The sequence below is a fragment of the Trachypithecus francoisi genome, unplaced genomic scaffold (genome assembly GCF_009764315.1).
Source record: "Trachypithecus francoisi isolate TF-2019V2 unplaced genomic scaffold, Tfra_2.0 Lachesis_group16, whole genome shotgun sequence".
NCBI classification, from domain to species: domain Eukaryota; kingdom Metazoa; phylum Chordata; class Mammalia; order Primates; family Cercopithecidae; genus Trachypithecus; species Trachypithecus francoisi.
In genome coordinates this window covers 32,230,101-32,257,498 of record NW_022681461.1, presented here as the reverse complement: position 1 = coordinate 32,257,498, position 27,398 = coordinate 32,230,101, and the positions used below count along the sequence as shown (strand labels likewise).

General features: G+C 37.0%; 1 protein-coding gene across 1 annotated transcript in view; it reads left to right on the top strand.

Annotated features, from left to right (window-relative positions):
• PUM3 (pumilio RNA binding family member 3) overlaps positions 1-27,029 on the top strand; it is a 41,051-nt gene extending 14,022 nt beyond the window's left edge. Inside the window, exons 6-18 of the mRNA XM_033237210.1 lie at positions 17-110; positions 372-438; positions 1,618-1,792; positions 2,808-2,911; positions 4,439-4,517; positions 6,775-6,873; positions 7,780-7,833; positions 11,154-11,234; positions 18,842-18,984; positions 19,642-19,864; positions 20,794-20,881; positions 23,288-23,378; positions 26,724-27,029. Of these exons, the coding sequence (XP_033093101.1) occupies positions 17-110; positions 372-438; positions 1,618-1,792; positions 2,808-2,911; positions 4,439-4,517; positions 6,775-6,873; positions 7,780-7,833; positions 11,154-11,234; positions 18,842-18,984; positions 19,642-19,864; positions 20,794-20,881; positions 23,288-23,378; positions 26,724-26,856 (1,431 nt within the window). The 3' untranslated portion in view covers positions 26,857-27,029. The remainder of the gene's footprint in view (positions 1-16; positions 111-371; positions 439-1,617; positions 1,793-2,807; positions 2,912-4,438; positions 4,518-6,774; positions 6,874-7,779; positions 7,834-11,153; positions 11,235-18,841; positions 18,985-19,641; positions 19,865-20,793; positions 20,882-23,287; positions 23,379-26,723) is intronic.
• The last annotated feature ends 369 nt before the right edge of the window (positions 27,030-27,398 follow it).

Below are 27,398 nucleotides of genomic sequence, written 5' to 3'. Positions count from 1 at the left end.
AGACTTTTTCCTACAGATTGCATTTGCACATGATTCAACTCGTGTGATTCAGTGTTACATTCAGTATGGTAATGAAGAACAGAGAAAACAGGCTTTTGAAGAATTGCGAGGTATTTATTACATACTGAAGATTATGTTATCATTTGCAATAAGTCACTTGTTTTCTCTTAAAATACCCAAGACTGTCTAGAAAACAATTTTTGTTTAGGTGTGTCTTCTCCAGATCCTTTTTTGTTTTTATTTTTTCCTTGCCTGGGACAAATTGAGAATTATTTGTGTTTCCAGGATTGTGCATTTATTTAGTTTCTCCCTTTGTTTCCAGAGAACTGAAATGAGATCTCAAGTCATTGTAATGTATTTTTGTTTTTCAGATGATTTGGTTGAATTAAGTAAAGCCAAATATTCCAGAAATATTGTTAAGAAATTTCTCATGTATGGGTAAGTTGTTTTATTTATAAAATACATTTTTTGTTTGTCTTTTGAAGGCATGGTTTCCAACTGTGCTCAGATGTGAAATAGGAAGTCTGTGGTCTTTATAAGTAATAGTAATGGCTCTGAGCAGATGCTTGTGTTGTTTCTAGAGAGTATCATCTTAAATACAATTATTGAAATTAATATAAAATTATGGTACTGCCTTCATTCCTAAAAAGATACATGAGAGATGTCTTGCAAATCTCCTTGAAATTTATGACTTTGATGAAGGTATACCCTCACCTTCTGATTTGTTGGCATTCAAAAGATGCTGGGCCCTATTCTAAGTCCTCCCCCTCCACGTGTCCATCTTTTTGGCTGTCTCTCCATCTGTGTTCCTGTCTATATGTCTGTCTTCTTGTCATCCAGTAAACACAGTATATGCGGGGGGAGTACAAGTGGGGACTTCCATCAAAAGAAGAGGCAGTTCTGTCACAAAGACAGAGTGAGCAACAAATAAGCACTTTTGAAGTAGACTGATACTGTAGCATAGTAAAAATAATATTGCATGATGGATGATTTGTGAATGTTTATCTTGATCCTCTGGAAGAAGAGAGATAGAATAATTAGCTTGTAATTAGCCACCAGTATTAAGAGGGTAGAGAGTGGGGAGGGGGTGGTGGGTGAGTAGACTGATACAGGGTTAGTGGCTTAGAAAATGTCAACATGGGAGAATTTCCTAAATTAAGTGGAATTAGTACTTGTCTTGACCAATCTTTTTGAGTGTAATAATGTGCTAGAATATGATAATCAACAACAAAAAGTGTAATATATGCAGTTGACAAAATTTTCAAAAACATATTCCTAGCTATAGTTACCAGCTATTTGATTCTTTTAGGATATAGTTAAAATACTTGTGATTAAGTCCCATCTTCAAAAAGAATCTTAGAATATGATTTTCTATTTCTTTTACTTTTATCTTTTTTCCTGCCATACTTTTTTTTTTCAAGCAGAACAGTTTAATAGGAACTGACATTTATCGAGCATTTACTATGTGCTAGCCCCAGCTTCTCAATGCATGCTTGCTCATTTACTCCTCAGAGCAACAGATTGATGAGTTGGTCTTGGAGGAAGTAAGCTGTGTTTTATTGTCACCCAGCTTTCTCTTTCTATCGTTTATTTTTTCCATGATTGTGTTGCATTTAGAAGTAAACCACAGGTTGCAGAGATAATCAGAAGTTTTAAAGGCCACGTGAGGAAGATGCTGCGGCATGCGGAAGCCTCAGCCATCGTGGAGTATGCATACAATGATAAAGCCATTTTGGAGCAGAGGAACATGCTGACGGAAGAGCTTTATGGGAACACATTTCAACTTTACAAGGTGACATCTCCAGAAGTCTTTTTCTAGTATTTTTACTTTTTCTATATGCTCTTCCTTAACTTCCAGTGCCCTATTTTTAGAATGTATTATTTTTTACCTTGGCTGGTTCTTTAAGAGACCATCTTATGCCCTTGATTTTCCCTCATGCTTTATTTTGTCTCTGGTGTAGTAAGCAAGTGATCATACTTACGCGTCTCTTTCTCCAGAACATTGGCTTTAAATCCACTTCAAATCAACTTTTGTTCATCTCCTAAGTACTCTGTGTGTAGCGCTTCAGTACTTCTATTTTTACAGTCAGAGTGAGGGAGAAGACTCCCAATAGTTATCAAAGTTGTGTAAGCACCCCCAACCAGCTCTGGCTGAAGTGTGTTGGGCTCTGGTTGCTAGCTTCTCCTGTGTTTTCTCATGTACATGCATTGCCCTTCTTCAGATTGTATCTAAAGATGAAGGGGAGTAGAGAGACCTAACCTTGGATAGAGTGCAGGGATTGAATCTGAGAATAGTGAGCAGTGGGACTAGCTGGTTGAAGAATCTATTTCAAACCTTGGAACATAAATGCACACATTTGTCTGAAGGGATATGGATTGATTCCTGGGTTGCCTCCATTAGTCAGGTTCAATTCTTCGGTTGAATTTGCTGCTGTACTAATTTTGTTAACAGTTCATTATATTTAATAGGAATAGCCAACTAAATGATTCAACTCGTGGCAAGAATTTGTGAAGTGACTACTTGATCTCATAATTAGGCGAGAGCTAGGTGCTTGGCAAGTAACTGTTGACTGGTTAACTTGGTTGGTGTTTAGCGTGGCTCTTTAAATGCATTGATAGATATACAGACTGAGAATCAGCTAATCAGGTTACTCCACAAGGATATACAGCAGAGCTTTCATTATGTAAATGTGGGAAATCTTAAATTTGTTAAAACTTACTTTAAAATTACTGTAATTGCTTTTCTTTGTCCTGAAGTGAAAAAATGGATTAAATTTAGAGGGGTTTGATTTTTTCTTTTGTTGCAGTCAGCAGATCACCCAACTCTGGACAAAGTGTTAGAGGTACAGCCAGAAAAATTAGAGCTTATTGTGGATGAAATGAAGCAGATTCTAACTCCAATGGCCCAAAAGTAAGAAAGTTGTTTTTGTTTTTTTCTTAACAAATGACATTCAAAGGAGGAAGGTTTTACATAACTGTTGCCCAGAAGAGGTAGATATTTCCTGCCTACAAGTGTTAATCTGTCCTAAATAAGAGTGCAAAAGTATTGGTTTGAAACCATTCTTGGTGCAAAAGGAGATTTCTTTTTCTGATATTGTACCCTATAAAATGACAACTAACATGCACTCGTGATTTATGAGCTTTTTAAAGCAATGAAACATTCTTTCCCCAAATAAAATGTTACATGGAAGCCATGTATACTAAACAGTTTCACAAATATAATCTGTTACTCAAATTTGGTTGTAGGCAAGGTGCAGTGGCTCACGCCTATAATCCTAGCACTTTGAGGGACCAAGGTGGGAGAATCACTTGAGGCCAAGAGTTCAAGACCAGCTGAGGCAATAGCAAGACCCCATCTCTATGAAAAAATAAGAAAATTAGCCAGGCTTTGTGGCATGTGTCTATAGTCTTGACTACTTGGGAGGCTGAGAGGCAGGAGGCTCACTTGAGCCCAGGAGGTGAAGGCTACAGTGAGCCATGGTTGTGCCAGTGCATTCCAGCCTAGGCAACAGATTGAGACCTTGCCTAAAAAAAAAAAAAAAAAAAAAAAAAATTTTTTTCAAATGGATTGTAAGACTCAGAAGCCTGTGCCTGTGCCCTTCATGGCATCTGTCCCGTAGTGGAGTGGCTGAGCATAGCTTTTAGGACCCGATTGCCTGGGTACAACTCCTGGTTCCCCACTCCCCCCACTAACTGTATGACCTTCAGCAACTTAACCTCTCTGTGCCTCAATTACCATATCCGTAAAATTGGGATAATAACAGTACAGACTTCATAGGAATTTTATGAAGATTAAATGGGTTAGTTGTTCCAAAACATTCAGAACAGTGTTTTACCCATAAAGGCAGTGTTAGTTTTTGCCATATACTTGGATATCGCCTGTGAACTTTAGGTCTTTGATGCCTGACCATCACCCTCCACTGTACACCTAGATCCACCAAGTGTCACACTAGGGGGTTTGGATTAAACAGGTGTTGTTGCAATTGCTGACAATGTTTGGTTCATTCAAGTTTTAATTTTGCTAAAATTATTTTGTGAAACAGATGGATTGTGAAGGGTGTTGACAGAAATAAAACAACTATTAAAAAATAGTTCCACGTGTGGATTTCTAATCATCATGTCCAGTGCTGGGGAAAAAAATGAAGATGTCCTTATTTAACAGAGCAGAGCATATTTCAAATGTTAATTTTATGTTTGCTGAGTAGATATTAGAAATTTGTACCGGTCTTGGTTGTAGATGGCACTAAATCAATTTTACCATCTAAGTTTTTGTTTAAGTTTTAGTGTTTCTGAAAGATGCAGTCTATTTTATGACAAATTATATTCAGTAAAACCATTTCACTAGTTTAGATTACTTTAGGACTTCTGAGATAATACCTGTCTTGGTATGACTAGTGCCAGATCTGATGAGTCTTTTTGCTTTTTTTTCTGTTTTCAGGGAAGCTGTGATTAAGCACTCATTGGTACATAAAGTATTCTTGGACTTTTTTACCTATGCACCCCCCAAACTCAGATCAGTAAGTTCTTGGTTTTTGTTTTTAAACTAAAACATGGAGAAGGAGCGGTGTAGAAATTTGAAAAACTGCTTTGATGTACATTGTCTTTTGGAAATTTTAGAGTTGCTTCTCTATTTAGGGAAGATAATTTACTCACCTCCCTTTGAACGTGTTTGCAAATTCCATTTAGATATTCCAGTAAACAATAGAACTGACCCTAGTTTTACTAGTCATATTGAATGTTTATACCTTAATTATAATCCGGAGAGTATCCGCTAGCTAGCCTACTCTGAAAATTAACTAACTCATGGAGGAATATTCAAGCATTCGGGTAGTTTTAAATTCAACTGTGCCAAAAAAAAAAAAAAATTTGCTTGGCATTAAAAGGTTGGAGGAGGATACGTTTGTAAAACTAAATGGACCATGAAAACCTGGACTTTAAATGATAGAAGAACAGAGAGTGAAGGTAAAATTGCACTGCCCTTCAAGTCTGTCATGGGAATACAAATAAGAATTCATCATTTAGTTCCCTGAACTTTGCTTGCTTCATCGTACAGTGAGCTCATTGTCCATTTGTCCTCATTTCCCAATCACAAGGGATAATGAAAATAATGAGACTGACTTAACAAATATGCCAGACTATACATTCATTGGAGTTTTGACTCCCTTAAAATTGGCATGCAAAATAATTTCCCAACGGTAGCCACCCACCTAAGTTTATGGTTCGATGACCATAGCAGCACCTTCTCTTTCGGAGATTTCTCTTATTTCCTGCAAAACACAGTATCCCACAGTTCTGAGGCAGGCCTGTATGCTCAGAAATGACACAATGATTATTTGAATATATTCAGTGGTAGAAAGTATCTTTTTAGTGTTGAATGTTTCAGTAACAGCAAAAAATCTTTTGTAACTTAGCATGCATGTAAAATAATGAGACAAATTGTCTTTTCTGGTACTGGGGGCATTTTCAAAAGAGACTTAAAAAAAAAAACCTTTGGGGAAAATGGAAGCATAATTGGGATATATGCATGGCTTTCCATCTGGGTAGCTCTGAAGAGATTCCTAAGTTCAGGTATGTTAGTTGAAACTGCTCTTGAGAGTCATCTTGGGAAGCGACGTAAGATGCGTGAGGGTGCAATTGTTTGTTCCTTGATGAAATTAGGCACCTATCCTCTCTTTCCTGGCATGGGGCTTTGTATTTATTTATTTAACGGAAATGTTTAAATTGGGAATAGACTAAAATGGGGCTCTGAAGCTGTTCGTTGCCAGAACTCATTTACATCCTATGTGTTTAGACTTTGAAAATATAGGACTGGGCACGGTGACTCACGCCTGTAATCCCAGCACTTTGGGAGCCCGAGGCAGGCAGATCACAAGGTCAGGAGTTTGACACCAGCCTGGCCAATATAGTGAAACCCTGTCTCTACTAAAAATATAAAAATTAGCTGGGGGTGGTGGTGGGCAGCTGTAGTCCCAGCTACTCGGGAGGCTGAGGCACGAGAATCACTTGAACCCGGGGAGCTGGAGGTTGCAGTGAGCCGAGATCGCACTACTGCACTCCAGCCTGGGCGACGGAGCGAGATTCTGTCTCCAAAAAAAAAAAGAAAGAAAATATAAATAAGAAATTATGTACATGGAAAATGAAGACTAAGGGTTAAATTAAGCTAAGCTACCTAGTGAGAAATTAAATGTTTTTTACTAAAGGGTCATTTATAGGTGAGGTCTTAGTCTAAATGTTAGTACAGAAATTTTTCATAAGGAAATATTATATAAGCATGTTTATGGTAACGAATATGATTTTTGGAGGTAATCCTGTTATGAACTAAAAAGGGAACTTTTTCAGTCAAAATGAGGGTTTTGATTCTGTTTATTACATACAGGTCTCTTTTAGGGAGGAGCATTTTCTTTATCTCACTTATTCTGTTAAAAGCTCCCTTCTTATCACCACCAACTCCTAGGCTTCTTTTTCTTGGAAAATTATTAGAATATATTATACTATGCATATAGTTTGTGACTTTTTTTTTAACGGACATTGGTAAAAGTCAGATACTGTGTTTAACAGAAATTGTCTGCCAGCAGTATTTACTGCTCTTGATGGAAAAGAACGTTTCTAGAAAGAGATTGTGTTTCTGTTTGCCTACAAAATGAAATTGTTTGCTACCTGGCATTCTCTTCCTTTCCTTCTCTCGGCATAACTGGCCCCTGTAGACAGACAGCTAAAACAGCAGAAAGAAGAAAATAAAGCAAAGCCCTGTTCCTGACAGCATTTGTTCCCTAGGAAATGATTGAAGCCATCCGCGAAGCGGTGGTCTACCTGGCACACACACACGATGGCGCCAGAGTGGCCATGCACTGCCTGTGGCATGGCACGCCCAAGGTAAGTGTGATAGCACTTGTGCATTTAAACTGTACAAGTCAGGGCCATGCTTTATCTGAAGGCTTGATTTAGCTGTCCTTAGACTTTTAATCTCCTTTGGTCTTTTCCCTGTTGTGCACAGCAACATTATCTTCCAAAAGTTGTGTCTCAGGGCCTGATGGGAATGAGCCATCTTCTTTAGGCCTACTGTTTCTTCTTTTCTCTGCTGTAGTAGAAACCTTAAAGTTTCATTAAAGGATGGGAAGAGATCTATCAAGCAAGTAAACATAATATGTATTTAAGCTTTAGTTTATAGAGGTTTTTGTACCTCCTCACTTAATGATCATACTATGGCAGAGGGAAATGGGAAGGGCTAACAAACAGCTGGCCACACACATTTGCTCCCATAGGTGTTAAGTACTTGAGGGAAAAGGTGAAGATCCTTATTAGTCACAGAAGCTTAACAAAAATGGTCATTATTTCCTTGGTCAGCATAATTCTACCTTTAAAAGATAGTTGTACTGTATCTACTTTTTTAATGCAAATTTAATTTTGTTCAACAAATGTAGATGAGTACTAACTGTTTGCTAGACTCTGCATTTGAGGACAGTTCAGACCTTGGAAGAAGGGTCTGTCTGGTCTCACTGTGAAAGGTGGCTTCACTAGGTTTGCCTTGCAATTTGCAATTTCATGGTTCCATATTTATGTCTGAATGGATTGTCGCATACACATCTAAGCTTGTAATAGTTCTAAGAGAACTTCTTTGGTATATTACAGTTTTTTCATTCTGGCTGCATGACTATTTTTACTAATGAAAAAATATGGCACTCAAATGAAAACTTAATAAATATCGTATTAAAATGTTTAACTACAAAATACCCTTAATACATAACTGAAAGTTCAGTGAGACAATCTTTTCTTTTTAAGGACAGGAAAGTGATTGTGAAAACAATGAAGACTTACGTTGAGAAGGTAGCTAATGTAAGTATAATAAAACTACATATTTCTTCAAATTATTTTTAATAGTAAGATGTATTCATGTATATTACGGGAACTTTGGAAAAAGTCAGAAAATTACCAGGAAGAAAATTATTGTTTTATTATATTTTTCTGTGCCATATACATGTATTTTCATATTTTATCTACATAAAATGGAAATCATGCCACATGCATTCTTTTCTCCTTTTTTAATTGAACATTATATTGTGATAGTTCTCTACTTTTATTAGATATTCTTTGAAAACCTGATATTTACTAGCTTTTTTGGTGAATTTGTCCAGTCGTGTTAATTAAACATGGGAATTACTGCCTGGATACGGTATGTCCATATTTTAGTCTCTGGGTGAATGATACCAGATTGCACTTCAGAAACTTGATATTAGTTTTCCTTAGGACCAAAACCATAAAAGAAATTAAAATGTATCTTTTTATTTTTTAAGAATAACTTTGCAGTGTGGTTATGGAAACTTTTAGTTGTTAAATTTTATAGTTCTTTAGAAATGCAGTAACAATTTTCCTGATTTTTTCTGGGGGATTTGTTGCTTCAAAAATAGTGTTTATGTGTTTTTAGATATTAAATAATTTTTCATGCTGTTACTATGGAGTACTATAACTAGAAAATATGTAGTAAATACAATTTTAATTTTTGAGTTATATTTTATAAATTTGATGGATAGCAGTTCATCAGTAAAGTTCTAATTTATTGGTGAACTAAAATTATGTAGTAATCAACTACTTTATCCTTTGAAACAAATCCAGTGAGAACTACTAGCATCTGGTGAATACTTCAACTTGTTTGAAATAGTAAGTCAAACAAGTTAAAATTAATGCTGTGTGATTGTATACTTGACTGTTGTCTTCTGTTGGGCTAGAGATTAGAAGAATTCAGAAGACAGCTAACATTCCTATAACAAAGTGAAATATGGAATCCTCTGATGAGTTGTTTCCAGTGTATGTGATTTTTTTATGATTCATAATTCAATGTTAAGTAAATTTTTATGCGTGGCATTCTAATTTGAATACTTTACATTAAAATGAGTAAAAACTAGAATGTTAATAGAAAATTCACAAAGGTATTAATAGTACGACATTTTTAAATAATAGATTGTTTTAGTTCTACAGTTTGGTTATGTCAGATAATTCAACACTTAAGTTTTTTGAGAACCTAATCCCAGCACGGCATCATGATGGTAACAGAAATTAACAATACATGTCTTTTTAAATCTCTAAGAGTTACTTCTAAAGGGGTGATAAACTAATATTACCCATGGATTTGATCCATGGGTTATTTAGAATTATTAATTTCCAAATATTGGGGGTTTCTTGGTATACTCTATATTTTGTTCCTTTTAAATTTATTGAGGCCTGTTTTATGGCCTAACATATGGTCTACGTATTTTGAAAATAATATATTGTAGAGTTGTTTGGTGGGGTAGGTATTCTATATTTGTCAATTAGATCAAAGTAGTTGATAGTGTTCGTACCATCAATGTTTTTACTGGCTTATTATTTTCTAGTTCTATCAGTTGCTGAGAGAAACATGTTAAAATTTCCAACTATACTTGTGGATTTGTCTGTTTCTCACTTATATTCAATTCTGTACCAGCTTCTGTTGTATTCATCCAGAAATATTTTATGCTTGGTTATGCTTATGTGTGTCTGAGTTAAGAGAACTGAAACCAGTGATTTTGTACTAGGCACATTGTTCTTCATTTTGTTTCCTTCACTTAATTCATATTACGGGTCATTTTATTTCAACATACATACATCTGTCTACCTCACTTTTCTTAGTGACTATAATATTTCATCATATGCCTGTACCATAATTTATTTAACCAGCCCCTACTGTAGCGCATTTTGGTAGTTTCTAGAATTTTTAAAATTACAATTAGTATTTCCGTGAATATACTTGTATGTAAGTCTTTGTACTTACATGGAAACACGTCTGCAAGATAAATCCCTAGAACTAGAATTGCTGGATCAGGTCATACCTGCATTTTAAATTTGTATAGGTGTTGTCAGTTGCCCTTCAAAGAAGTTGAACGACTTTACATTCTCATCAACATAAAAGTGTGCCTGCTTTTTCCTAAACCTTTGATAAATTAGTCTATTGTCAGAGGTTTTCACCATCGCTTATAGGATAAATGGCACTTCATTGTTTTAATTATTGTCCTTAATTAGTTCCTAAAGCATTATTTCATACATTTAAAGACATTTGTACTTCTGTTTTTTGTGATCTGACTCTTCATGTTCTTTGCCCGTTTTTAGTTGGTTGTTGGTCTTTGTATAGTAAGGGTGTTAGACCTTTGTTGTTTATCTTCAGTTTGTCTTTTTGACTTTACAATTAGCAACTCCGTTATTGTTTCTGATTGAAATTGTATTATCTGTGATATTTATCAGATCTGGCTCTGAATGATTGTGGGTTATTATCAAAAATCAAATTCCTATCAAAGTTTAAAACAATTATATCAAAATCCAGGATACTCGTGCGACAGGCTCTGGAAACAGGTTTTTGTTTTGTTTTGTTTTTGTTCTTAACATAAAGTAGATGTTCTTTAAATGTTTGGAACAGTATTAGCATCATGGAAATAATTTTATTTCGAAAGATAAGTGTTGTGAAAGCCACATGTGTATTTCTGTGATCTCATGCAGCTATACTTTTTTAAAGTAATGATTTTTATATCATTCTCATTCAGTGTATAATTATACTCTTCTAGTTTATCTTTTTCATGTTTATATTCTAATTTTGTGAGATCACGTTAAAGAAATTGAGCAATATAGAAAAGAAAATTAATAATTGTTTGTATAACCCAGAGATGACTATTACAATGCCTTGCCTTCCAGGATTTTCTGTGTACGTGTATTATGTATATCGTGTGTGTGTGTGTGTGTGTGTGTGTGTGTAAAATTATGTGAGTTTATATTTTCTTTTTCATGATTGGAGTATCTTATATATGTGTTTATATATGTAGGTTTTTTGAACCTAATCTTATAACTTGAACTTTTAAGTATAATTTTCAAGTAGCTGTTCATTAACAGCATACCTGTTTACATAGGTATTAGTTTTAGACATTTGGTAATGAATAATGTGCTTTAAAAAAAATCAACCTTACCTCTAGAATATAATTAATGAGGTCATGATAAGAGAGAAAGTTCGTTAGAATTGCTTTTATTCATCTTGTTTATATTATGTTAGACAAGTTGTCAATGTAGGTAACCTTTATGAAGATATTCTGTGTGTGGAATAAGAGGGAAAATCTATGCACTTGTTTTTAACCTTTACTGGCTTCCAATTCTTGCAGGGCCAATACTCCCATTTGGTTTTACTGGCAGCATTTGATTGTATTGATGATACTAAGCTTGTGAAGCAGATAATCATATCAGTAAGTAATTCTGATGGTCTTGAGTTTAAGTTATATCGATAAACCAATTGTGGATGTGTAAGCTTGATTTCACCATGCATGTGTAAAGACTTGCGGCTGTGCCTTCTGTCAGTATTTTTGCTTACTTTTAAGTTAATTATGTTTTATTTTGGAGGTTTTATTCCTGTATAAATCTTAACCTTGTAACTTGATATTAATGCTATTTTAAATATTTAAGACTGGTCAAATTAAGATTTAACACTTTTATTTTGGATTAGGATAACATGGTACTTCAGACTATATGCGATTCTAAACTATGGAAAGTTAGCAAAGTAATATTTAGATATGATCAGAAATTAGCATAGTAATTCCTCAGTTATTCCAGAACTCAAATACAAGCAGAGGATATCTGTGACCTATTAAATTCTGTCTCTCCCTGTGGAGAAATAATTACCTCTGCACAGTTACCCAGTTAATCATTACATCCGTGCTGGATTGAGCTGATGGAGAAGAAAAATGTACAAGACTCACTCAGTTGTGATGCTTCTTAGAGCTTTTGTAGGGTCAAATTAAAAGTTATAACTCAAATTAAAGCTCTAGCTTCCTTTTTACATTTCAGCAATTCCTTCTAGTCCAGTGTAATGACCATAAAGTGGTAATACATGAATGTAGTGTATTTGTCCCTAAACTGGCCTTCAGAAAAACTAATTGTCCTCTTAGGGGAAGTACTCCAAAGTAAAAATTGCATTTTAAACTATTTGTTTTCTTCATTCTGTATCAATAGCCTCTTTTTCTGATTCTACGATTGTCTTTTCTTTTCTTCTATTTTTAGTGTATGAGTGGTGTTGAGTATATGGTAGAGGTTGCAGCAGAGTGGGGATGAGAAAATACAAGCTTGATAGTAGTGACCAAACTTGGAAACGTCTTGAAAACCACATAATCTGTATAGACATAGGTTATTTGTCTGAGAATTACACAAGCCTTTCTGTTTGATATACATGAATGGGACCCTTAGAGAAATCTTAGTGACGACAAGTGGTACTTTCACATCTGCGAGAAAGAAGAATGTGGATGATTCAAAAAGAGAATTTACCTGTTGTCGGGTGGTGGTGCTGTGGTCTCTCTTTGTAGCCCCTCGGGATCAGTCGAGCTGAGTGTAGTAGAAAAAGTATACCAGCTAGTGGAGGGGAAGGTTGTTTTCTTAGATGCCAGCTGTAGGTCCCAGTGTGTGTGAATTTCTCATGCCCTTGCTGTCATTTTCCAACTTTACCCTTGACTATTTTAAGATTGTGATGACTTTCTTTGGGATAGGATTGTGGGAAGAAACAAGTTGGCAAGACTTCAACGTTACAAACTGAGTATTTTGACATGTTCCTTGTGACTTTATTAGCCTTTTGACTCCAATCAATAATGATTGTTTTTCATTCCTGTGACAGAGATGTGAGGCCATAGAATTGGCTAATGAATAAAGTTGTTTCACAGAAATGGAAACAGGCTGGGATATTGAAAGTTTGCTTTTGTTTAATATTTTCACGACAACTAAAATTTGCATAACTGTTCCAAATGGATTTCAAGAGAAACCAGATTTCCTTCACAATTTGCCAGAATTGTCTGTTAATTTTTTTCCGAAGATATATGCCACTTAAAGTTGCTGTTGAAACAGTTTTAATTCCTTATATCACTTTGATTCCCACAACTGCTTAACCCACATTCTTAATGACTTTATCATACTTAGGGCAGCTTTCCCTGAATGGCCTGATTTGCCGATCTCTTGTCTGTAACTGACAAATGTTCAACAGGTTCTGTGTATTATTAAACTGTGTAGCTTGTGATAAAATTCTGGAATGCTAATTGCCCTTGAATTTTTCCCACCCCTCATCTACGACAAAAACAGTTGCAGTATGCAGTGCTTTTAAAAAATAAACAGGAAAGCTTAGTGTTGCTAAGCACTCTGTTCAGGGCACCCAGACTTCCCAAAAAAGTCAGGTTCAAATCACAGCCTGGTCAGCTGAGCCTTTCACCTTTCAAAATGGATACGAGCTCTTTCTAACTACTTTACTTTCCTAAATAAACATAAAGTTTCATCCAGTTTACCTTTGTAGTCATTGATACGCAAGCGGTTTGACAGCAATGTTCATCGGAAAGTAAATAAGTACACTAGCTAATTGCTGTTTGAGGATGAATAAATATTGATGCATATTTTTAAAGGCATTGTCTTTAAAATATACAGAAAGGTATGAATAATACAGTGAACACCCAGCCTCCCACCACCTGGCATAAAATAGAACTTGACAAATACAGTTCAAATTTAAGCCCTTTGTGTACCCATCCCTGGTATCCTGTCATCGCCCCATATCTACTATGATAAATTTGGTATTTATTATTCATATGCATGTCCTTATCCTTTCACTGTATGTAGACGTTTTTTATTTTGTAAAACATGTATGTAATTTTATTTCACATGTTTACAAGTTCTGTATAAATAATGTCTTACATGTATTCTTCTGCATCTTGCTTTTTTTCTTTTGTCATGTTTGTGAGATTTAGCATCGGGGTCAGCATGCCTTTTTTATAAAGGACCAGTTAATAATTATTTTGTGGGGTATATATGGTCCTATCATGTATTCTTGTTCATTTTGTTTTTGTTTTTTAAAACGCTTTTGAAATGTAAAAACTATTATTAGCTTGCAAGATGGACAAAAACAGGCTATAGGCTGGATTTGACCAATGCACCATAGTTTACCCATCCATATTCTAAATCATTTATTTTTCGCTGCCAAATGGTATTCTATTACATGTGACTATACTGCGATTTATTTTCTATTTTTCTGGTGATGGATGTTTAGATTGTTTACAGTTTTAAAAACTAACTTTAATTCTTAATTTTTGCTAATCCAAATCCATTAACAGTCTTGTATATGTCTCCTTGGGACATGTTAAGTTTCTCTAAGGCACTTATCAGAATCTCTGGGCTGCCAGTTTTGCTGCGTGTGTTTACATAGAGAGTCATGTGTTCCTATTTCCCACTCAGCCACTACAAAACCATTGTATTACACAGTGCTTTTAAAAATCGCCAAGAAAGCTTAGTGTGTTGCTAAGCATTCCATTTAAAGTAACTAGATTTCCCAAAATGTCAAGTTGAAATCATAGCCGCCCGATAATCACTGCCTGTTTTCTGTTAGGACTAAGCTCTAGTGTAATCACCAGATAGTGATCTTCTAGTCAGATGTGGTCTCCTCATCCACTCAACTACTGTAGTCTTTTTCTTTGCCATCCCTTCCTTGAGCAGTTAATCATGATCTCACCCAGGGCTCACAAACCTGCAAAACCTTCATTGACCAGATAGGTAAATGAGTGGCCAGGCCAGGTGTGAGACAAGAAGATGTGGGAGGGACCGTAGCTCACACAGTCCCTGGCAGTGTGAGCTCCATGGTGATAGGTCTTCACATTTGTTTTCTTTTTAATTGAGGTAAACTACACATAACAAAATTTACCATGTTAACCGTTTTGAAGCATACAGTTAAGTAGTAGTAAATATGCTCATTGTTAGGCAATCTCCAGGACATTTTTTATTTTGCAAAACTGAATGAGGCACTGTACCCACTAAACTAGACCTTCCAGTTTTTTTATTGCAACTGAAAAGGTAGACTTTTGCAAATAGTCATCCTGTTTTCAGAACAAAACACTCGGGAAGCTGCCTGATGATCTAACCTGCCCTCTATAGTTCTGTTAGCCATTAGTTAAATCTCTTAGTTTTAACTTTTTATTAACTGTCTTCCCTCTTCACTGGATTTTAGGTTCCATATAGTAGTCTGCATTTCTTTTTGTCCCCACAGCAAACTACCGTAAGAGTGGACACCATAGGCTCAGTCTTCAGCACCATGGATGGGTTGATTTTTACGTTTCTAACCTCGACCAAAAATGCACACACTTTAACCCTACTTCATGTGTGCATCTTTTATTTTGACCTTTACTTTTCCTCTTTAAAAGAGCATTGGCAAAACAAGAGTGCCAAGGTGTCTAGCTAGAGGTCAGCACAAGGCAGTCAGAACTGGCCAAAGATGTCTTCGGAAGAAAAGTCTTTGTAATTCCCATGCTTTCTTTGTTTACTTGCCTACTTTAGAGCTTAAGAAGAAATTACAATAAATGGGCCTTTGTGAATTTTCTGTAAGTTAACTCTTGTTAGGAGTGAGCTAAGCCAGAACCTTTCAAATTAAACAGTTTTTGCTATTCTTTCTCTTGAGGGTGAAAACTCATGACTCAGCTAGCTTTATTTAATCTCCATAGTTAAGGAGGAGATACATATTGAGAGGTATGTTTTTCATATGAAATAATTATTTTGTGACAGCTTTCGCTTTGCAGTGTGACTTTTTCTGATTTGCTCCTGGTAATAGCCCATGCGTTAGGCGGGTGTATCATTTCCTTTTAAATATAAGGGAATTAATATGCAAAGAGGTTAATGGATTTGCCAAAGGCTACACAGCTTGAACTCAAGACCCCAGAGACTAAATTCTGCACAAAAATAACTATGCCGTAGCTGTCTCTTACCTATTTATACATGTCACTGGAATTGTTAGTACACACCGTGTGATAATCCAGAACGTCCTCCCCATTTTCTCTGTAACCCCAGTTAAAAAGAAGTGAAGTCTATAGTACTCTTTCAGAGATGTGTGTTTTTGATGGTAGGGGAGAGCTGGAATGAGAGTGATCTGGGGAAGGATTAAGTGATACTGCATTTTTTTTTTTTTTTCTGATCAATAAGGTGGGTTGAAAAATATTACATTTTGAAGTAAATGTTTTTTAGTTTTTTGTAAAATTGCTATTTATAAACATTGGCATTCTTTTAAAAGCCTTAATTAAATATGAATTTAGATTCTAAATTCCTTAATTACAAACCAAAAGGGAGTAAAGGTCAATGAATTTTGGGACTGGTCTGAGTAGTATTTAAGCACAGGTTTTATGCATATCATGAAGTCCCAGTTTCTCATTTTATAAAACAATTTCTGCCCAAGCCATATGTGTCGGATTAGTCCCTAAGCGTGGAAGCTGTGGAGAAAGCTCGCTATATTGAGGAATACATTGCCAGCGTCATGCCTCCTCCCTATACCAAGGGAAAAAAATGTTAAATAAAAGTGAAGAGTAGCCATTATAGTTGTTCACTACATACAGTTTTTGTTTTTTTCTCAAAAAAAAAAAAACTTTTTTAATGGTGTTATATATAGTTCAGAATCATTTTGTTAAGGGCCACGAAGTTTTGTTTCAGTTTTTTTTTGTTTTTGTTTTTGTTTTTAACTGTAGAAATTGGCCCAGCCTATGTATTATTCTCACCTCTTTCTTTGAACAAATTAACAAAATATATAAGAAATTAAAGCATTTGTCCTCTTTTATGAGTTGGTTAAAGCTTAATATAGGTACCTAAAGGTACACTAAAGGCACACTCAAGTTACGCCATATTTGGGGCATTAAACACTTCGTTATCAACAACACATAGATTGTCCGGGTGCAGTGGCTCATGCCTGTAATCCCAGCAGTTTGGGAGGCTGAGGTGGGTGGATCACCTAAGGTCAGGAGTTTGAGACCAGCCTGGCCAACATGGTGAAACCCCGTCTCTACTAAAATTACAAAAATTAGCTGGGTGTCATGGCGCAGCCTGTAGTCCCAGCTACTCCGGAGGCTGAGGCAGGAGAATTGCTTGAACCCAAGAGGCAGAGGTGGCAGTGAGCCAAGATTGCGCCACTGCACTCCAGCCTGGACAACAGAGTGAGATTCTGTCTCAGAAAAAAAAAAAAAAAAAAAACCATAGATTGAATTCACATTGGAGCTTGTTTGCCTTGAAAGAGTTCCCTACCTTGTAACAAGTTCTGTATATTTTGTGTGTGTGTGTTTTCCCATTTATTACTGAAATGTTATGTTCATTTTCCCTGGGTGCTTGAAATTATATATTCATTTTGAGGTGGTTAGAACTATTGAATTTTCAGTTCTCTGAAAACTTTTATGTTTTACATGGGAATCTTTATACTGTGATCTTAGACTTCAGAAGTAATTAGGAGAGCATAATGAGGATCGGACTGCTAGAAACAGGACATAGTGATCAGAAGATTATGATCAGTGTGCAGCTCTCAGTAGTGCTTGACTCCTAGTAAGTAAGCACTTAACGAGTGTTAGCTACTGTTATCAGAAGCATGCTATACTTTTGTGCAAAAAATGAAGGAAGGTTGGGATTTTAAAAAGAGAAACATGGTGTTTGGAACCTGGAGCAGCATCATCAGCTGTAGGATCATGACAGCGAGATTCATGGTCCCATGGTTGATGGCTGACTTGATTTTGAGCTCGGTTCCTTACACTAAAATTGCTAATCTCATCATGATAAATAGGCCATTTTAAGAAGAGTAGATCTGAATATATCATCTCAGAGAGAATCCCTTTCCTTAAGAGGAGGTTTTATGTTTGAAAGAGACTGGATTTGGAGTTGGAGAACCAGGATACTGCCGCTGTGAGTCCTCTGGCAGGTCCTCTCCTCTTTGTGGATGCCTCATTGGTAAACCTGGCCAGTTGGACAGAACTCTTTCCGAGGCCCAGCCAGTTCTAAAGAATATGGGGTGCTCAAACATGCACTGAATAGTTGTAAAGTTTGTTACAAGAAGTAGGAGTGTCAGAGGTGGGGAAACAAATTGATGACTCTTCTGTTGGATCTTCTCTATTAAGAATAAAGGAATTTTTAAAATTTTTCAAGTGACTTTTCTGTCTTTGAAAACATCAGATTTACACAGAAGTTTAGTTAGGGTGGGGATAACATTGCTTTTGTCCCTTAAATTCGAACAACTAGAAAAGGAGGTTACTGTTCTTGGGTATGTTGATTGGAAATGTCATACAGTGTAATTTGTAACTGCTTAGTTGAGGCTTTCTGGATTTGGTTTCCCCTCCTCCTCTGTTTTTGTTTTTCATTGCGGTAGCTAAACAGCCTTCATTTGCCATGAATAAGCAACCTAACTTTAAAAGCCTTTATCCACTTGTTCGATTTAACAGAGTTTCTTTATCTCCTTTCACATACATCCCAGCAGGGAAATTCTAATAGAAATGTTCTTCATTCATGCCGATGCTACATTTAAATGCAGCTGCAAATTAACTGTCTCTACTCAGTGACCTCAGCAAGTGATGTCCCTCGTAATAGTGGCCCAAGAAATACTGGCCATAATGAAGGAAGATAACACCTTTAAAGATTTTTTAAGTCCTTGGGCTTGGTCAGTTAATATAAATGAGTTGTTCAGTAATGCTAGTCACAAAAGAGAATTGATTCTGTGTTCTAAGTGTAAATCTCTGTGTGCTTTAATTTCAGAACTAGCTCCACATTTTCCATGAAGTACACTGGGAAAAATAGTTAAGTATGTCCTTCACCATTGAAATTCCAGGCATACTTTAAGAGTGTAGATATCAATTCTTTTTGTTGTTGTTGTTGTTTATAATTTTATAGGACATTGTACTCACTTCGGCGGCACATACACTATCATTTTATAGGAAATTATCAGTTCCTTGTTTAGCATAGTAAATGACAAATATGGAATGAAGGTCCTGTGGTACTTTTTTAAGAATGCAGATATTGATTCTTCTTTTTGTTTATAATTTTATAGGAAATTATCAGTTCGTTGCCTAGCATAGTAAATGACAAATATGGAAGGAAGGTCCTATTGTACTTACTAAGCCCCAGAGATCCTGCACATACAGTACGAGAAATCATTGAAGTTCTGCAAAAAGGAGATGGAAATGCACACAGGTAAAAACAAGTAGAATGGCTTGACTTCTTTATTCCTCTGCTCTGGTTGTCTGCTAATGTTGAATAGTGCGTGTGTCCAGAAATCCACTTACGCATCCATACCCTCTCTCTCTAAAACTACTGAAAAGGTGAATTCCATTTTCAAGCCTGTATTTTTGACAGATTCTTAAAGTTTTTATCTTGAAAAGGAAACAAAAGTGTCGTGCCAAAAGAATACCTCTGAGCCCTTGGCACGTAGTAGGCATTCAGGTGTGTGGTTTGACTTTTGCTTTCTTTTCAAAGCTACCGATACCACCTATTTGAGTACCCTAGAGTATGGTGTCCATACAGCAGTGTAAACGTGTTGTTTTGTGGGTATGTTGTTTGGTTTTTGGATTTTTTTTTTTTTTTTTTTTTGGTATTACACAAGCCAGACTCCCTTTATTGAGCGCTTGTTCTGTGGCAGGCATTATTCAGATCGGGGGACAGAAATATTTTTAAAAACAGATAGAACACATACTCAAATCACTCATTGTCTACATACTTAACAGAAAGATAGACAATAATAATAGAGTGTGATACAGTCTGTGATAAGCTCTTAGAGGTTTTTGTGATAATAAGATCACATTTCCTTTGCGATTTATCTTACCTTAATACCCCATTCAACATATTCAACAGTAAGAAGGATACAGAGGTCCGCAGACGGGAGCTCCTAGAATCCATTTCTCCAGCTTTGTTAAGCTACCTGCAAGAACACGCCCAAGAAGTGGTGCTAGATAAGTCTGCATGTGTGTTGGTGTCTGACATTCTGGGATCTGCCACTGGAGACGTTCAGCCTGCCATGAATGCCATCGCCAGCTTGGCAGCAACAGAACTGCATCCTGGTGGCAAGGACAGAGAGGTAGTGTGGCGTTAAAGGCCAGGCAGGAAAGCTGCAAAGGCCACAAAAACTTCATTTTTGGAGGATGCGGGGTGTCAGTAAGAAAACTGGGGAGGGAGATGCCTGTTGAATAAACAACAAGGAACCTCCCACAGCAGCAATTACAATTCATCTTTAATTTTCTCTAACCATCTGGGTCAAAGCCTGGCACTTGGGAATGTTTTGCAGACGTGTATTTGGTTATGAATGAAATCATTGCCAAGTATTGAATGCCCAAGGTGCTTCTGACACCTGAGATTGGGGAAGAGAAGTGGGCCATGGATCTTAGAGAAGCCCTGGCTCCTCCTGACCATATTAACAAATGGGAAAGATGAATGCACCTTGCAAGTTTCGCTATAAGGAGACTGAGCCGGTTGCCTCCCATACTTGCTAAGGAGAAACCCAAGTAACTGGGAACGATTGCTATTACTCTTGAAAAGGTGTAAGGTTGAGCTGAAGAGATGCTTTCTTGAGTTGCTCATCAGATAATCCCCTTAGGTAGTCATGTGTGCTTAAACAGCATGCAGCATTGGGTTTTGATGTTTCTGCTATAGTGTTCTGTCCTGTAGGTTTATTTGTGTCTGAGAATGGCATATTTCAGTCTAAGACATGATTAGCATTAAGAAGAGCCTTGTGCTGCTACTGTTCAGAGCACATTTCATGAAGCTGAGACTAAAGTGCTGTGCAGTGGCTGTGTTATCCGACATAACCGTCTTTTGGTCTGGGAGAATAGATCTCTGGTACCCCCAAGTATGATGGTTGTTCTAGATAAAGACCTTTTAAGCCTGTGGAACTTTAAAAGTAGCTGAGTCCTTATCAGTATGTGGTGATATAAATTGTATGTATTCATTCAAATGTATTTGCATGAATGAAAACAGCTTTTAAGATGAACTGTTCTCGACCCCTCATAGCTTCACATTGCAGAACATCCTGCAGGACATCTAGTTCTGAAGTGGTTAATAGAGCAAGATAAAAAGATGAAAGACAGTGGGAGAGAAGGTAGGCTATGAAATTTGACTTTTTCTTGTATCTTATGTGGAATTCCAGTAATTCCTGGCATCCCTGAACTTTATACCGGCCATTTAGGCTCAAATGAAGTTTGTTGAGTGTTTAGAAATGATGTCTGTGAATAAGAAATGACTCAGTGGTTGCTGGTAATGCTTTTTCCCCTATAAATTTGTGCCCGAGAACTCTTTAATTTTCTTTCTTTTTTCCACCCCCCCTCACTCTCTCTGTTTTCCTTCCTCTGCTGCTGCAGGCTTCTAACCTGGCTTGGTCAATGCCTTAAAATGCCATTCTAATGAGGATGGTGAGGGGGGCAGGGGCCCCAATTGTTGAGTATCATTACCTCAGTAGAAAGGCATGATATTTATCTCTATGTCTGAAGAAAGAATAAGCAGAGAAAGATTATCCTCGTAAGAGAATTTTGGACTAGTGCCTGTTTATTTGGTATTGAAATACATGTGACCAAAGAGTAAGCCAGTCTTTGGCGCTTTCTGTTTTTTTGTAAGCCTTACAGCTGCTCTGTAGAAACTCAGCTCTCTAGAGAAGGACAGCATTAGCATTTGCATGCCATTCCCCTCTCCGTCCTATCTCCAACCAGACCTTCACTTAGGAAATCCAAATTGCATCTAGTATTTAAACCACTGGAGAGATTTTTTTCCCCTAGTGAATTAAAACAGTTTGGGCTTTTCATTACAATGACTGAAAAAAAAGTGACAGATCGTGAATTCATGTCTTACGGCAAGTGGCAGCTCTAATGGCGAGGCAATCAGTATAGTAGTAGAGCTGTCTCTTCTCACTTTACCTTTAAGAATGGGGACCTGGGGCTATTTGTCACTGAAAATTTTTTTTGTAAAAGAGAAGCCTTGTGATGAATATTAAAGAAAAAAATAACATATGGAATCATCTTTTTCATTATTAAAAAGTTAATGTATAGTTGAGTTTATGCCAGAAAAGTAGTCTGGCTTAATGTCCAGTGGTTTTTCTCTCTCTTAATTAAAATGTGCTGAGGACCCTAAAATCTGCCTGTTTGGGTCTGATGTGTTTGTCTTGTTGTATTCCTATAGCAGCAAATGAGTTTGTCCTCTTGCATGTCTAGCTGTTTTGATTCTCTTTTACTGTATAGTAGCCACCTTAAAACGTAGTAGTTTTCAAAACAATGACTTGATCAGGGTCTGGTGGAGCTTGCCTCCTCTGTGCTCAGAGTCAGTCATCTAAGACTGCTCGGTTTGTGGCTGGAGTGTCCATTTTTTGAAATAACTCACTCACATGGCTGGCAAATGAGTACTGACTGTTGACTGGGGACCAACAGCTTCAGTTTCCCTTTCTAGGCTGCTAGGGCTCCTTCACGAGATAGTGGTTGCTTTTTTAAGAGTGAGCATCCTGAGAGAACAAAGTAAATGCCTGGCACTTCCATGATTTATCCTTAGCAGTCATTTAATGCCACTTTCATCATACTGTTTTGGTCAAGTCAATCACAGAGGCCCCCCGTGACTCAAAAGAAGACATGGATTCCCCCTGTAGATGGGGGAGTGGCTGCATTCTAGAAGAGCACACAGGACAGGAGATACTATTGTTGTGAGCTTTGGAAAACAGTTTGCCTCACTAGGTGAACTCTGTCCCTCTTTAGCAGGTACCGTGAAACATAGGCCTCTTGACTTTTAAAGAGTACTTACACTTAGGTATCCGGATGAATTATGTAGTACATGCTACCTGACTATGATGTTTGCCATCAAGATAGGTTGTCCCTACCTCTATCTACACTAAATCTTAGCTAGCAGAATTTCTCCTTTGTCCAAGCATTAATTGCACAGTAAAAAACATAATACCAAGACCTTGGGAATCAGAAGTACCAGAATAACAGGAGACAAATGGTATTTTTGGTTTGTGAGTATGTAAGCGTTGTAAAGAGAAATGCCAAGTGTAAGCTAGAACAATCATTTATCAACCACTGTTGAACACGTGAACACTGTGTTATGTTCATGGCACCTTCTGAGTGAGCATTTCTCCACGAGGAAGGACTTGATTTCAACCAACCATGAGGTGCTACTGTGAAACATTTATTTACTGAATAGCTTTCAGGTCAAAGTTAAATCATTAAATAGTACAAAGAAATGCAGACATAACTCAGTGAGTGTTTTATTAGAATTCATTGTTCGTCTTGAGTAATTACTGCTAAACATAGCCTAGGTTTTGGATCAGAGTTAAAAGAAATCGCTCTTTTGAAAATGCATTAGATAAACCTGCATTGGAATTTTTAGTGTTAAAAGGAAGACTGGGTGAAAGCTACTTTTATTAGCTTTTTTATTTAAAAATATTTGCAGGTTTGAGGGCAGTAGAGAAGGGGTTAGGGAGTATAAATCTTATTATATGATGTTCACTAAGCTTCAGTATATTTTACAGGTTGTTTTGCAAAAACTCTTGTAGAGCATGTTGGTATGAAGAACCTGAAGTCCTGGGCTAGTGTAAATCGAGGTGCCATTATTCTTTCTAGGTATGTATATCGTGTGCCCCTTCTCTGAGCAGGGCCTGGTCATGCAGAAGACATACTTCCTTCACATTGATTTCTCAGTTCTAATATTTGTTCTCAATAGTCTAGTATTACTTCCAGTCAGTCATGGTCTAGACAAGCATACCAAATATTAGAAAGCAAATGTAACTCTTTCAGTCAGTCCTTAGAATTTTTTTTTTTTTTTTTTTTGAGACTCCATCTCACTCTGTCACCCAGGCTGGAGTACAATGTCACAATCTCAGCTCACTGCAGCCTCAACCTCCTGGGCTCAAGTTTTCTTCCCACCTCAGCCTCCTGTTTAGCTAAGACTACAGGCACATGCCACCACACCCAGCTATTTTTTTATTTTTTTATTTTTTTATTTTTTATAGAGATGGGGGTCTCCCCATGTTGCCTGGGCTGATCTCAGACTCAGGCTCAAGCAAGCCTCCCATCTTCATCTTCCAAAGTGCTGGGATTACAGGTGTGAGCCATTGTGCCTGGCCTTTAGGATTTTTTAACTACCATCTTTTTGACAAATTATAACATTCACAAGATATCAGGTGGCTTCACCATGTTTATGGTTTTGACAGAAACATAATTTTTTTTTTTTTTTTGAGACGGAGTCTCGCACTGTCGCCTAGGCTGGAGTGCAGTGGTGCGATCTGGGCTCACTACAAGCTCTGCCTCCTGGGTTCATGCCATTCTTCTGCCTCAGCCTCCCAAGTAGCTGGCACTGCAGGTGCCCGCCACTATGCCCGGCTAATTTTTTGTATTTTTAGTAGAGATGTGGTTTCACTATGTTAGCCAGGATGGTCTCAATCTCCTGACCTCGTGATCCGCCCACCTTGGCCTCCCAAAGTGCTGGGATTACAGGCGTGAACCACCATGCCCAGCTTGTATTTTTTTTAATGAATAACTTACGTCCCTGTGAAAACTGTGACAATGTTGATTCTTAAATCATGCCTAATTCTACATGTAATTTCCTTCATTGTTTTAAAAGATTCTAAAAGGATTGGAAGAGCATTTGCTACTGAAGTCTGTATGCTAATTGTTGATATCTGACTTAAAATGAGAAAAAAACAGTGATGAACTGTGGCCTGTTTTGTATTATTCTCTGAACTTAGTTGGGTTTATAATCAATCCACAAGTCATTGAAATTTTCCAGACATTCTATGTGCAGATGAAAACCTTCTGTTAAGAGCATTCATTTAAAAAAAGATTTGTGTGTTGCTTTGAAGCAATTACTGTTGATTTTTCCCCTGCTGTGTTATTAAGGTTTGGGAAAACAGATACCAACTCTAGTTTGAATTTCTCAAGATATTTCACTTGCAACATGCTATACAACCTAATTTATATTGTTTGCAAGTGTTACTTTAAATGTTTCTTCAACATATACCTGATCTGGTACACATGTACTCACAAACACATGCAGGAGCATTCATATCTTCAGGTATGTCAGTGTCTCCCAGTATGTAAGTGTTACAGATCATTTTGTTCATTTCTGCTTAAAATTAGTTAATTTTCCAGTTGATGTCAAATGGTCAGAATTCATTAGCTAATACATGAACTTTTTTGTTACAAATTCTTTTACCAGGCATTTGGAGTATTAACATCTACTGACACATTCTTTCTTTACACTCAATTAACTGGAAATTTCAGCAGTGCCATGAAATTAATTTATAAAGGATGTTCTCCCATTAGGTGGATTTCAAACATAGGAAGGATACTATAGGTTTATTATGGAGCACTACTTAGAATTGGAACAGGAGCACAGGAAATATTTGAAGTTCTAAATGGAAATTGAGCTATATATAACAATAATACAAAAAATTGTTTTTGTAAATTTTAGGTGAAAAGAAAATCAGCCTTGTATGTTGGCTGAAAAGTAGTTCAGAGACGCAAAATTCTCTAACATTTGGGAGTATTGGCTCTTGACAGACTGCCTGGGTTCCAGCTTAGTGCATAGCCTTGGGAAAATTCAGCTTTCCTGGGCCTTAATTTTCTTGGTGGCAAAAAAATGAGATTAATCATAACTCTATGGTTGTTATGAAAACTAGATTGGAATGATGCATATAAAATGCCTAGTATTATGTCTAATATGTGGCATATGCTTAGTAAGCAATAACTATTATGTGTTATATAACTGTGTGTTTAGCCAAGATGCATGAAATTAAAACACCTAGTGAGTCACAAATTCATTACAAGGGAACTTTACTTTTTAGCATCATAGGTGGCAAGCTGAATTTGTTGCTTGTCTTCCAGAAGCAGTAGAATACTGCTTGGTGCTGAACATTTATCCTCCTCTTTATTGACATAATGGAAGTTATTGGGACCAGGGACTTTGGAAAATACCAAGTACCTCATTTCTAGAATGTGATTCAGAGGTCCGTATTTACATATGGTCCTGAAAAAGAAGAGAATAGGAAATTCAGGCCTGGTGCTCTGCAGTCAGAGCTGTATGTCCTGTTCACAGAGAAATGGGCCTGCTGTTACCAGCCTCTAGGGCTCCCTTCACTTTTGATAGGGTACTCGCGCAGGGTTTCAGAAAACAGAGACTGGGGTTATTTTGTTGAATGGCTAACGTTTATTGAGTGCTTACTGAGTGTCAGGCTCTGGCTGGGAGCTTTAGATACAAGGCCATTTGAACCTCAGAAAACAACTCTGTGAGGCAGAAGGTGGACTCTGTTGTGACTCCCATTCTACAATTTGGGAAACTGAGTCTTAAGAGAGTTTAAATAGCTTGCTCTTGGTTGTACAGTTACTGAGTGGTAGAGGCAGGTTTCACATCCAAGCAGTGAAGCTCCACAGTGAAGCTCTTCGCCCCTTCACTAAACGTTAGTGCTGTGGAGTTCAGTGAGAAGGCTGCTAACTCTGACCTCTCTGTGCCTCTCTTCACACACTTTTATTCAGCCACGTGGTGGGCATTTTTTGGCTGTCTGCTCTATAAATGTAGCATCATGAAATAAATAAAATACGGTCCCTGCTCTAGAGCTTATAATCCTGAGATGGGGAAGGGAAGATAGAATACATGTAGAATCATTTTAAGACAGATGTAAGTAAGTCCTAAGATAATGTGAAGGTAGAGCCAACTCTGTATGGAATGGTGTTGGTCCTACAAATATCTTTGCTTGGGTGACTCCACTAGCAAGATTCTAAAACATTTTTTTCCATGGCTTTATAATATAAACTACTGGTCCTCATCATTCATCCTTTGAATGAAAAATAATGTGTATATAGTTACAAGGCTTGTCTCACAGTTAACCAAGTCTTTTATACTATTGGTACAGGTAGTATTGGAGATGATGTAGGAGTTCTTATGAAATTTAATTTTTTTCCTCTCTTCAGCCTCCTTCAGAGTTGTGACCTAGAAGTTGCAAACAAAGTCAAAGCTGCACTGAAAAGCTTGATTCCTACATTGGAAAAAAACAAAAGCACCAGCAAAGGAATAGAAACTCTACTTGAAAAACTGAGCACATAGGTGGAAAGAGTTAAAAGCAAGATGGAATCATTTTTTTCTGTTCTCTGTTCTGTTTCCCAATGCAGAAAAGAAGGGATAGGATCCACCATACTGGTAATTGGGGTGCTCTGTATATGTGTTTCTTCTTTGTATACGAATCTATTTATATAAATTGTTTTTTTAAATGGTCTTTTAAAAAAATCTCAGCTGTCTCCTTTGTTATATTGAGTAGTAAGCATATCAATGTGTGAGGCAATTAATGTGGAAGGTTTACCAATCATATGTGGTGGGACCAACCAAATATATAAAGTGTAGTTGAACGAGTTGATTCGGGGGAGATGACATCTTCAGTGAGCATAGTCTCAGAAGGCTTCCTGGAGAAGGTGGGACTTGAGAAGACTTTCATCTTGTCAAAGGAAGGCAGGATGTGGAAAAGAAGAGCCAGGGGGAGTCGTGGGCACAGTAAAGTGGAATTTAATGAGTACCGGGGAAGTGGGGGGTCCACAGCTGCCTTCCTAGCTGTCTTATGGATTAGGTTCCATGCTAGATTCTGTTTGAAAGCC